Raw genomic sequence first — 13,480 nt, 5'->3', positions numbered from 1 at the left:
AAAAAAATGTCCCAAGATTTCCATACATTTTTCAAACCTTCCATTCCGTTACCGCCATACAAAATGTATGAAGAAATGGTAACGGAATGGAAAAAACCTTAGGAAACTTTTTTTCTCCTATTAGGATTAAAAGAGCTCGCGATTCTGAGTGGAAACCACAAAAAAATTGGGGTGGACAACTTTGTAAAAAATGGCCCACGGAAGGCACGAGTTCTCGTCACACTAACATACTACCAGCGACGATTTAATACGGGACTGACAAAGCCCATACAAAATAAGGTCCCCTGAAATGTATCGGTCTTCTAACTAGATGGCGCTGTTTCGCAGCACGGAAGTGCATGACCAAAATCATATTTTCCCCAATTATTTTTGCGTGTTTTTATTTTTTATAAAAACAAATGACATATTTCTTTATTTTAATATCATGATATCACATTAATACACATTTTGAAAAAAAATTTAGGCGTCATCAGTGTAGTTATGATAGTATTTAATAGGTGGCGCCAAAAATTGAGGTACAATTCTTAGTATGAAGATTGTAAATCCTAAATCGTCCTTGATCTACTACTTAGTAAGTTAGCTAGTACATATTACTTACAATGTTGCCGATGTGCAACAGTTAGACCTAAATTAAGCCTAATAACATTGCTACACTAATAGCTAAAAACCGGTCAAGAGCGTGTCGGGCCACGCTCGGTGTAGGTTTCCGTAGTTTTCCGTATTTTTCTCAAAAACTACTAAACCTATCAAATTCGAAACAATTTTCCTAGAAAGTCTTTATACAGTTCTACTTTTGTGATTTTTTTTCATATTTTTTAAACATATGGTTCAAAAGTTAGAGGGCGGGGACACACACACACACACACACACACACACACTTTCCCTTTATTTAGGAGCGATTATTTCCGAAAATATTAATATTATCAAAAAACGATTTTAGTAAACCCTTATTAATTTTTAAATATCTATCCAACAAAATATCATACGTTGGGGTTGGAATGAAAAAAAAATCAGTCCCCACTTTACATGTAGGGGGGGTACCCTAATCAAATATTTTCCATATTTTATTTTACCACTTTATATACAAATTGGTAGCAAATTTCAGCTTTCTAGTGCTAACGGTTACTGAGATTATCCGCGGACGGACGGACAGACAGACATGGCGAAACTATAAGGGTTTCTAGTTGACTACGGAACCCTAAAAACGTTAGCTAATAAGGTTTAAACTCGAGCCCATCTCCCCTTGAAAACAAACGCAACTGTTAAGTAACAAGACGGATGATCGAACAAAGATACCGTTTTCCTAGAAATTATAATAAGGTGCAGTCAATCGTGTTTCCGAGATTAGTAGATCCAAGTTTATCGAGGTTGCCAATTGTCGTTTTTCAGGCCATTGCACAATACTTACCACACAACACACACCATTCGATAAATAGAGCGAGTGGAGCGGCCGCTCTGGGCGCCAAATGGTAAGGGGGCGCCAAAACCGTCAAGAGAGGCGCAATTTTGTATGAGTCAAAGGAGCGTAACCGTGCCGATGAGAGAACTCCAAAGCACTCGGAAACCGAAGGGCATACATATGCAGTGACAAAACACCGAAATTACCGCCTAAGGAAAAAATTTCGTCGTCTATTTGAATGGCCAAACTAGGCTCGACGGCCCCCCCCCCCCCCCCCCCCCCGCACGCCTGGGTCTGCTCTTGCCTCTCTTCTCTTCTTCCTTTAAAAATCAGAACTACCGGATTTGACGCATAGTGCCCCTTACATTCAGGCGACAAAGTTACTGTACAGTCAAGTGCAAAAATACGTATCGATTTTATCCGCTCAAAAATATGTACCGAGACCTTATTCCGCCGACATAAAGTGCTATGGGACATATTTTTGATAAGTTGTACGCACCCATATTTTTACACTTGACTGTACAGTAACTTTGTCGCCTGAATGTAAGGGGCACTATGCGTCAAATCCGGTAGTTCTGATTTTTTGCAGACTTGTTTATGATGTTGTCATAATGAATAATCCAAGTTTGTGACCTCGAGCTCCGAACGCAACTTTTTCAAAAATGGAAAAAATCGCGAAAAAATCTATTCTTCGTTTCTTTTTCAAATTTTGGCGATTATAACCCTGAAGGACTAGTTGTTGAAAAAACTTTCTTAAAACGTTTTTAAAGTAGATTAAATTTTCTACAATACGATACTATACTAATGTTGCCTCTGTAGGCCCAACAGTTTACGAGATAGAGTTTTTCAAAGCAGAGAGCCTTAAGAAGAATTCTTAAAACTGAATAAAAAAACTAAAATTATAACTAAGTAGTTATTTATTTGAACTTTCGAATATCACTTTGGTCCAAAGATTCTTTAATTCTATTTGGTTTATAGATGCCCCGCAAGCACTAGTTTCCTTGCCAGGCACCTAAAACGTAAACACACAGGCAGTTTCTGTGTTGTCAAGCATCGGGAACATTATTTTACAAACAATTAATCTTATAATATAAAAATCAATGAATCTTTGCTTTGAACATTTTCCTCGGGAACCTTTACGCCGTGGCTTGCGTGGGCGACGGTCGCGCGACGGCGATGCGACATGCGACTCATATGAAATCAAACTTTATCGATATGGAAGTATGAGACGCGACGGCGACGGTCGCGCGACCGTCGCCCACGCAAGACACGGCGCTGTCGTATCATTATTCACATTCCATCTACTTAACATTAAATTACCTAGTTTAAGTAGTTGTTATTTACATTTGGCAAAGTTTCTATATTATCCCAATACTATATATCTTATTAATTTAATGAACTACTATAAACATTAATTCTATTTATTTGATTAAATTAAAATGATAGTATTAGTAGTAAGTTACCCTATTCCCTTTAAACGTGTCATTATCCCTTCTCAAAAACTTCGTTGAAATGCAAAACTCTTTTAGTACTATTTACAGAGCGTACACCTATCTTAAAGGCCGGCAAAACACCTCCAACACTTCTGGTGTTTCGGGTGTCCATGTGCGGCAGTGATCGCTTACCATCAGGCGACCTGCCTGCTCGTTTGCCTCCAATCCCATAAAAAAAAACATAACTGTATGTACCTAAATACGGTTCTTCTTCTTCGTTTCGGTTAGGTTCCTCTGATTATTTTATTACCTATCTATCATCTAAGTATAGATCTCAGTCTGATTTCCCAAATTGATATCACTGAGTCTCCTCCAAGCAGCATATTCAGGTAACAACCCGTTTTTTCCCAAATAAAACGGGTATCCCTTACTAGTAGACACATAGAAAATGCCATGTTTCTTCCTATCCACATTTAAACCCAACACGTTCGTTTCTAAAGGTCTATCATAACACTCAGAATCTCTCGCCTGTTGGATACTATCACATTTTAATCCTATGAACTTCCCTGGATGTTTGAGAGCCGATAACCAAATTCCTAACACCCTGAAGTGGCTGCAAGTTGTCGCGCAAGGGAACATGGTTATCTCCGAAGGTTGGTACTCCCCTCCGTTGATATAGAAGTCCACATGCCCCATCCTGGCTGCCATTCCGTACCCATCTATATTCGTGTGGATGACTTCTACGAAGTCAGCGTTGGAGGCGTCTAAGCGATCATCAGGGTTTAAATCTCTGAAGCAGGGTCCTGAGGGTTCTAAAGCGGTGATTTTGGAGATGTTTCGACCGGTGGCGAGCTGGTAGTTCCTGGCGATGTAGCTGACGGTCTGGCCGCCTAGACTGAAGCCGAGCAGCTCCAGCCGGGAGGGGTCAAGGCCGGAGCTGGTCAGCTGCACGAGGACCTCGGAGACGTGCTTGCCGACTGGCCGCATGAGGCGACTGGCCCTGGAAAAAGAAAGATATTGGGTCCATTTGAAAACATTTAGAACTTACTGTAGGTAATGTAGGTATCTACTTTTCTGTCTTTTCTTTATGCAGCCAAGGAGGAAATTCAAGAGCACAAACTTAATTACCTACGTTGTTTTTCGAATTATAAAATACTGTTTACTCGGTTATAAGTAAAATAGGCTAGTTTCCTACTAGTCAAATTATTTAGCTTCTTTTTAAGAACTGTGAAAACGATTTGCTAATATGGAATTACTATGAAATACTGAGGAGTGACGTCACGATCAATTTCATTTACTTTGTATCTTTCTCTTTTATTTATTAAATATAAATTATGTTTAAACATAAATACTGTCCATTACCGATAGGTAATAAGATTTTAAAAGCAGTTGCACCCGTCCATTATGTTACGGTCACTTATGTATACTTCTTTCTGCTACTACTGCCATCAGGCAGACCGTGTGCTTGTTTGCCACCATGTTGTATAGAAAAAATGGGAGAATAAATTAAAACTTGTCGCAATACGACGGTCATCGAACCCATTCATTGCACAAAGTAGGAGGTATCAACCGGCTATGTAAATTATGGTTTATGTAGATATTTAGACGTATTGGCAATCATGGGTTATGGGGACATTAGTGGGTTGAAACACCTATGAAGGTTGTCGAATAAGTAGCGTTACCGGTATAGCCTTAATGAGATTTCTCAAGGCCATACATAGGGCTATGTAGACTGTCATATGTTAAATTGCTCATGTTTGATGATACGATGCTCGTAAGTCTATTGGGGAACTGCTTGTATAACTTAGGGTGGGTTGCGCGAAACCGTCTGTCAGCGGCAAAGCGTACGCCATTCGCTAATGTTCATTGTATGGGAACTTTCATAGTAAACCGCCCGTTAAAGTTGATCAATCTGTTACGGATGCTGCAATTAGCACGTAAAATAGTATATATGTAGTTAATATACACATATAGGGTTATATGTGTAACTATATTAACTAATATACACACATATTATATATAGGGTTATAGCGCTTGTAGCCTAGCGGTAAGTGCGTGCGACTTTCGTTCCGGAGGTCGCGGGTTCGAATCCGGCTCGCACCAATGAGTTTTCCGGAACTTTTGAAATGTCATTTGATATTTGCCAGTCGCTTTTCGGTGCAGGAAAACATCGTGGGGAAACCGGACTAATTCCAATAAGGTCTAGTTACTCTTCGGGTTGGAAGGTCAGATGGCGCTTTCGTAAAACTACTTACGCCAAAATCTTGAGATTAGTTGTCAAAGGCCCCGGCTCCCATGAGCCGTGGCAAATGCCCGGAGTTCGCAAGGAGGATGATGATTGATGACACATAGGGTTATAGTGGTCACATAAAGGGCACTCACAAGTAGTAGTGCACAGTGGCGAACCGCTGGTTGTCTAGTAAGATGACGTTGTACCCTCGCGCTTCGTACTCATTGGCGAACATGCTCGATATGGGGAAGTTTGTGCTGTCCAAGTAGCCTATGGCGAGAAGCAGGGTCTTCCTGGAATGACGAGAAACTTTGATTAGTAGGACTCAGTAGGAGACACATGCGCGGATCCAAGGGGGGGGGGGGTTGCCTAAGTTGAACATACAAATAGACCACGTGACCCCCCCTCCCCTGGGCACGAAGCTGGGTCCACGCTTGAGGAGACAAAAGACATTCAAGGCTCAGAGCCGGCTTATTCTCTTCATCAAGATTACCATTATCATTTTGTTCTTTCTTCTTTTCAGAGAATTTTGACGTAACACGAAAGTTAAGTCTTCGCTTCGCGTTACCATGCAAACTGCCGAGCGCATCAGGCACAAATAATACAGCATTTCATGTGTATAGTATAAAGCCTATCTTGGTAATGTTTGTACCTTTAAAGGTGGGAAAGTAGGTACTAAATAAACCATAATTATAATACATAGTGCTGCGTTCCAAGATCAGAACGAGGCTGGAGCGTGTAAATATGTAACTCTGGAAACGCAGGCGTCCATACTGTCGCCGTTACCAGCAATGTGTTTCGCGTTCCAGTATGTGTATCTCTTGTAAAGTAGCTCCTGGCAATGATATGGATGTGGTACATGAGCAATTCCCGAAAAGTTTGTACATTTCGATCACGTCTCCGATTTTGATAAAAATTGGTAGGCTGATAGAGTCCATGATGCTGAGCAAGATCCACTAGGTTTCCCAAAATGTCCTAGGTTGTTTGTATGAAACTTTCCTTTTTTGTTACCAGATTTGTATACATTTTCGGTAACAAAAAAGGAAAGTTTCATACAAACAACTTAGGACATTTTGGGAAACCTAGTGGATCTTGCTCAGCATCATCGACTCTATCAGCCTACCAATTTTTATCAAAATCGGAGACGTGATCCAAATGTACAAACTTTTCGGGAATTGCTGACATATACTCCCGTGTGGTGACGGGTTAAGAATTTCACCACCCCCTTTTTTCCCGTGGGTGTCGTAGAAGTCGACTGTGGGATATGCGTTAAATTGTGGCGTTGGCGAGAGGCTGGCAACCTGTCACTGCAATGTCACAATTTGGACTTCTTTCAACCCCTTTTTGCCAAGAGTGGCACTGAAACTTAGTAGTTCATGTGCTCTGCCTACCCCTTTATGGGATACAGGCGTGATTATATGTATGTATGTATGTATGTAAATATACTGGGCTGTAGAACACAATATAAGGAAGACATAGATAAGTAAGCTGACCTGGTAAAGTCTATCCTAGGATCTCCAGCGATGTGTTTGGCGTTCCAGTAGGTGTATCTCTTGCGGGTGCGTCCAAGGCCTTGCACGATGAAGAGTAGGTGCCGAAGCTGGCTGCTGGGGATGGTAGCTGGCTTCGAGGACCCGGGGCCTTGGAACATAATAATGGCGACTGTTAGAGTCAGATCAAGGTAAGTACAAAGATTTTGGATGACACCGGCTGAGATAGCAAAACCGCTGTTAACTTTTTCTGAATTTAGTAGTTATTTGTTATACAAGAGTGCAAAGTTGTATTTTAACGCCGAGTGTGGAATTGAAAAACGAGCAAGCAAAAGGATTCTATAGTTGAAGAATAGAATCCCGAGCTTGCGAGTTTTTCAATACACGAGAAGTAAAATACATTTGCACTCGTGTGTAACACAAAACTTTTCCCCTCACTATAGCGAGGAAAGTAAAACGCAAAAAACGCGTTTATCACTGCTTCCAGTGGTTCCATTTGTGGTAAAACATCTTCATCACTAGATTAACCCACTTTTATCAATTTTAAAGCAGAAAATTTGCCTCCAGTCAAGGTCAAATTACTTTATCCACTAGTGGATAAAATGCGTTTTTACCCGCTGGTATTAAAGGACAAAACACGTGTTTCCGAGGTAGTGAGGGGAAATAGTTATTTCTTATACAAGGGGGCAAAGTAGTGTTTTAACGCCGAGTGTGGAATTAAAAAACGAGCAAGTGAAAGGATTCTATAGTTGAACCACGAGCGAAGCGAGTGGTTCTAGAATAGAATCCTGAACTTGCGAGTTTTTTAACACACGAGAAGTAAAATACATTTGCACCCTCGGGTGTAACACTCGTGTAACACAAAACTTTTCCCCTCACTATAGCAAGGAAACTACAACGCAAAAAATGCGTTTATCACTGCTTCCAGTAGTTCCACAGGTGGTAAATCATCTTTATTACTAGATTCACCTACTTTTATCAGTTTTAAAGCAGTTATTTTGCCTTTATTCAAGGCCAAATTACTTTACCCACTGGTGGATAAAATGCGTTTTTACCCGCTGGTATTAAACGACAAAACACGTGTTTCCGAGCTAGTGAGAGGAAAATAAATAAATGTCGTACCTATACAAATTTTAAGCACTTTATACGTATATATATTTTTGATGTTAACTACAATTTTCAAGCCATAAAATGTCCGGCAGACTAATTTAATTCATTATGTTATAAACCGCTCCAGAAACCGTTACAAACACTTTACGTCATATAAATTGTTATAAAATGCCACATAATGTCCGCTATCGCGTACTGACACTTATATTGCGTCGCTATCATTATCATCATTCATCAGTCTAGATCTAAATCGGCTAGCTATCACTATCATTACACCTTATATAACCTAACTACAAAATTAAAATTTTGAAAAAACCCCCAACCGCGACGTCCGCGACACAGTAGACCGATTTTTAACCCCCGACGCAAAAACGACGGAGTGTTATAAGTTAGACTTGACTGTCTGTCTGTCTGTTCGTCTGTCTGTCTGCCTGCGGCATCCTATTAGCTCCCGAACCAATGAACCGATTGAGATTTTTTTTTTGTCTGAAAGCTGAGTTAGTCGAGAGTGTTCTTAGCCATGTTTATGCATTTTCGCGAGAACCGCGAGAACAACCACCAAAAAAATTTTTTCTAAGGTATAAATTTACCATTTTATGTTTCTCCTACTTAGAATCACGAGCCCTTTCGATCTAGGACCAAAAACAGGAGACAGGACAAAAATGGTCCCAAAATGTTCTGTTATTTTGCATACTTTCTACTTTGTAACTGCTGTATTACATTACATACAAAATGTTTGAAAAATAGTAACGAAGCGGAAATTTCAATTTGAGACGCTTTTTTACCTAGTAGGATCGAAGATTTAGCTCGTGATTCTGAGTAGGAAATACATTAAAACCTATTTTGAAAAAAAAAAAGTTTTTAATCTTTTTTCGCGAAAATGCCCGCCATTATGCTCTGAAAAACTTCGTACGATACACGTGCGAAGGAATTCGTAACTCGTGTCGATTTATGTAAACACTTCGTTCTGTCGTGTTTTAATTTATTGCCGATTCGCCACTCGTTTTGAATTTCCTCTTTTCCGAACTTGTTTTGTGAAGTGCCATGTCCGGGAACTTTCCCTCCGAAGGGAATTTTCCCTACCTTTCCATTCCCAAGTTTTGGGAAAGGCACATGAACATGAAAATACATAAATGCCAAATAAAGTCCTTCTACTTGTGAGGGCGATATTTTTATTAAAGTAATAATTGCTTGTTATGTAGTGGGTATATACAGGGTGGCTATTAAATAACTACATTCCCGTCGCCAGGGAGGTTTTGAGAATTTGAAACTTTTAGTGGGATAAATTGAAACACGACGGAAATAAGAATTTTATCGTCACGAGTACCTTTCGCACGTATATTGTACAAAGTAGCGCCAAATGTAATGAAAATATTTTAGCATACTTCAAAATTATGTGAGTGACGACTGTCCTGGAATTAGAAGGTTTTAGTAGGCTTCTGTTCCGGACGGAGATAGCATTCTTTTCTCATTTAATGTAAGCAATTTGTTCTTACTAATTATTCGTAGGTAGTCTATTATTATACTCGATTCAAGTATTGTCTCCGTCGTCTTTTGTCTATTATTGGCAACAATCGACAATAAACAAGATGTAACAATACGTACTTAAGTCAATTTAACACACTCACACTATTCAATTTAACACAAATTGTTCAGTGAATTATTAGTTACAGACGGTCAACCAAATCTTGGCACTATAAAATGGCGCGAAATTCAAATATTCCATGGGAATTAAACCTTCACCCCTATTTTCAATCAATTTTTAAGTACCTATTACGGCTCGTCGATGATTCCGCCAACGTCAAGGTTTAGTTAAGGCACGCGTTTTATGGCGAAAATTGGCCGGTGCGCCCTATATTTTTCAAATTTGCCGCCTTTTTAGGGTTCCGTAGCCAAAATGGCAAAAACGGAACCCTTATAGTTTCGTCATGTCCGTCTGTCCGTCTGTCCGTCTGTCCGTCTGTCCGTCTGTCACAGCCGATTTACTCGGAAACTATAAGTACTACAGTGATGAAATTTGATGGGAATATGTGTTGTATGAACCGCTACAAAATTATGACACTAAATAGTAAAAAAAAGAATTGGGGGTGGGGCCCCCCATACATGTAACTGAGGGATGAAAATTTTTTTTCGATGTACATACCCGTGTGGGGTATCAATGGAAAGGTCTTTTAAAATGATATAAAGTTTTCTAAAAAACATTTTTCTTAAAGTGAACGGTTTTTGAGATATCAGCTCTCAAAGTCGTAAAAAGTATGTCCCCCCCCTCTATTTTTATAACTACGGGGTATAAAATTCTAAAAAAAATAGAGGTGATGCATGCTAATTAACTCTTTCAACGATTTTTGGTTTGATCAAAGTATCTCTTATAGTTTTTGAGATAGGTTGATTTAACTGTAATTTTGGCAGGTGTATAAATTGACATAATAAGTTTATTATATTTGCTGCTACGGAACCCTTTGTGCGCGAGCCCGACTCGCACTTGGCCGGTTTTTTACTGCCAAGATTTAGTTGACCTTCTAAATAATTAAAATATTTCTATTAATAAAATCAAAGTCTATGAAAAGATTATACCTGTGTGCAGTGTATAATTGTTCTGTGTATAAATATTGTGTCTTTTAATGTGTCTAAATTAAAAAAAGTTTTCTTTGTTAAAAAAAGTAAGACAATTTGTGTGTAATTATTTACTTCGGAAATATCCTTATTAAAGTTATGTATTAATTAACTGCGTATGTATAGATTTGGAAGTAGTTTACGAATCACGATATAAGTGCGGTATAAAAGGAATGCAAAATACTTGGGAAGTGGAATAAAAAGTGGTTTCCTATTACGTGTGTTGGGTGAGGTTACGTTCGCGTAATTTCTCGCGTCCTGTTGCGATTACACTGCAAGGACGCACACTTCTGGAATGTTATTGCCACTTATTAATGTGGCTTTCTCGAGCACCACATTGTCGCCATGTGCTTTTTCACATTATCCTATCCGATGTAGGACCGATATCGTAACCCTTTACATATACATGCATTAAAAATGATGACTGTCTTTGACATCCTTTCCTATACATCCGATGTTGGATATGATATGAAACTCTTAGGCATAGGGATGTCCTAACGGGTTCGTTCGGGTTCTTCGTATAAAGTTACGAGCAAATTTTGTCCTTATGGTAAGTACAGTACCTTTTACTTGAGAACGTCACATCACAAAAGTTAGGAAAAAAGGTTAACAATCCATGTTTTATTTTTACCCTGCTTTACATACTCTACTTTAACCTTAATGTCAAATGCCGGTTACATGCCGGTTCAATTACCTACTTTTATTTAATTTTTTTGGCTAAAATTAAGTGTCTCTCTCTTTCTCTCTGCATAACTTTTTATTTAACGAAAAAACATACAAACAGCCATGAAGCCTTTCGGATACCCTTCTTCCGCTCTCCGATCCATTTTGACACAAAAACACAAACTCACTAAAACAATACACACACAAACTTTCATTTTCACTACTGTCACATCACTATTCCCTAAAGTCTAAAAATGATCGAACCCGCGGCTTCATAGTGCAAATTAAAAAAAAGTTTATTTTATTTTTTAATAATTAATTAAGACTATGACCGGTCCTTCAGCCAGTTTGATTCGGACTGAGCTAGGTTAGTTACAAGTATTGAGCATAAGTAAGCGACTGGATTACAACATTCGTTGGGAAATCTTGGGACAAGATATCTTTAATTTAAAACAGTCAAGGGGCAAATGAAGGATGAGATTATTTTATCTTTTCAAGGCTAATCTTTGCACGATTTAGAGGCGGTCGTCCCCTTTCCTAGTTTCCTTTTAAACGTTGTAATGAGTTCTCTAATAAGCTGTTTCTTCAAACACGAGGTCAAGTAAGTTGTTATGATAATTATCTTTACTTATCATCTCACGAAAAAATTACTGTAAAGTTGCAAAAGAAGCTATCTCCGAGAAAATAGGTTTAAGAGGCCATAAACACCCGAGTCCAAAAACAGGTAGGGAAAAGTCGGGCAGATTATTAATAATATTATCGTCTGCGGTATTTCTAGACCGATACGACCTTCAAACCTTCAAGAAAAGAGCGTACACCCATCTTAAAGGCCGGCAACGCACCACAAACACTTCTGGTGTTTTGGGTGTCCATGGCCCATAAAAAAAAATGTGATAGGAGGCCAACGAGCAAACAAGTCGCCTGACGGTAAGCGATCACTGCTGCCCATGGACAAGGACATCCGAAACACCAATAATTGAAAGAATTGGATTGGATTGGGGCACAGTATAATAAAGATTACTATCGTACAGTATGGCCACTCCCCGCTGAAAGTTGCGCCCACCCCCTCTCGGTTACCTCACAGTTACCGCCTGTCAAAAACGCGAACAGTCGACCTGTCATATCTCACTCCTACAAGCAAAGTACGCGTTCACCTACACGAGCTTAGACTGTGTGCTAGGAACGCGCCTCTTTCATATATTTGATCGCTAATGTCCGAGGTGTGATTGGGGTGTACAAGTTTCTAATGGGTCTGCAACGCGCATGTGCTACCCGTTGAGTTGCATACGTCCATAGGTTATGGTGACTGCTTTCCATCAGGCGGACCGTATGTCTGTTTGCCACCGACGTGGTATAGAAAAAAAATCTTTATTTAGCTGTGTAAAATTGTACGAGAACTTTGGTTACCTAATAACGGTTTTGGAAGAATAGGAAGGCAGGTAGACGTTTACTTCAGTACGTTATTGATATTTAGCAATATCACTATGTGTAGTACCTAAACAATATTACTTAACTGAAATTTAATAGCTACTAAACTTGCATTTATTTATGTATGGTAACAATATCGAATGTTTCATACATTTACGTACATTTTGAAGAAGCTAGAATTAGCACTGTAAGGTAGGTACAGTCACTGGCAATATTTAACATCGCACAAAAATAAGGCTGCATAAATATCTGACAAGATCTTATGGCTCTAGAAATAAGTAGCAGATATTTTTGCAGCCTTCTTTTTGTGCGATGTTATTATTATTACCAGTAAGGGCCACTTGCACCAACGAAAATGGAGGGTAAATCCACCATTTTACATGGAATTTGACAGTTGATAGCCCACTAACCCTGAGTTAAGTGGTTGGCGCAAGTGGGCCTAACTGTAATTTACCTTTACCAAATGTAAGGTCAGAAATATGTATTTAAAGCGCCTGCTAAATGCAAATAGCAAGAAGACACGACGCGAATGAAATTTTCTTCAGGCGTTTAACGAATGTGAGCCAACACGTTATAAAACGTAAATTATAGGCTTAAGGATACTGTAAAGTAGGTTATGTGAGGTGAAGTCATATTGCGACTAAGTTTGCCCTACTTTTCTATAATAAATGCCTATTTGTCCATCACTTTTACAGTTAATGATTAATGATGAATTTAATTTTAGTGTTGATTAACAAACAGGCAAAATTGCACTTACTAAATCATAAAACAAATGATAATATTTATATGCTAACTAGCTTTTACCCGCGGCTTCGCCCGCGTAATAAAAAGTATTCTTATTGAAACGTTTACAAAAAATAAGATTTTCATTTGGATCCGTAGGTTTCTTTGTAGGTACATCTGTCCGCGATTATTTCGATTAAGGTAAAGCGGGGCAATTCTCGACTGGGGGGCCATTGTAACTGATCTATTTGCTGTACGGTCAGCCATGAAAGTGGTTTCCCACTTCGACTCTATTGATCAAAAAGTGGTAAACCACTTTTTTGGCTGACTGTACCTTACACATATTACTATTGTTTTAAAAGAAATTCTTGCAATGATTGTAGAATTGTTA

The 13,480-nt window shown here is 39.0% G+C and overlaps 1 protein-coding gene across 1 annotated transcript; it reads right to left on the bottom strand.

Annotated features, from left to right (window-relative positions):
- Nucleotides 1-2,670: 2,670 nt before the first annotated feature.
- On the bottom strand, nt 2,671-11,271 carry LOC125237858 (lipase member H-A-like). Its single transcript, XM_048145085.1, has 4 exons — nt 11,054-11,271; nt 6,556-6,703; nt 5,215-5,355; nt 2,671-3,832 (listed from the first exon to the last, which is right to left on the bottom strand). Exons 1-4 carry the CDS (start codon nt 11,151-11,153, stop codon nt 3,154-3,156), a joined length of 1,068 nt encoding a protein of 355 aa, XP_048001042.1. The 5' UTR covers nt 11,154-11,271; the 3' UTR covers nt 2,671-3,153.
- Nucleotides 11,272-13,480: the final 2,209 nt, after the last annotated feature.

This window comes from Leguminivora glycinivorella, chromosome 22, assembly GCF_023078275.1.
Source record: "Leguminivora glycinivorella isolate SPB_JAAS2020 chromosome 22, LegGlyc_1.1, whole genome shotgun sequence".
Lineage (NCBI taxonomy): Eukaryota > Metazoa > Arthropoda > Insecta > Lepidoptera > Tortricidae > Leguminivora > Leguminivora glycinivorella.
This window is presented reverse-complemented; position numbering and strand designations above follow the sequence as displayed.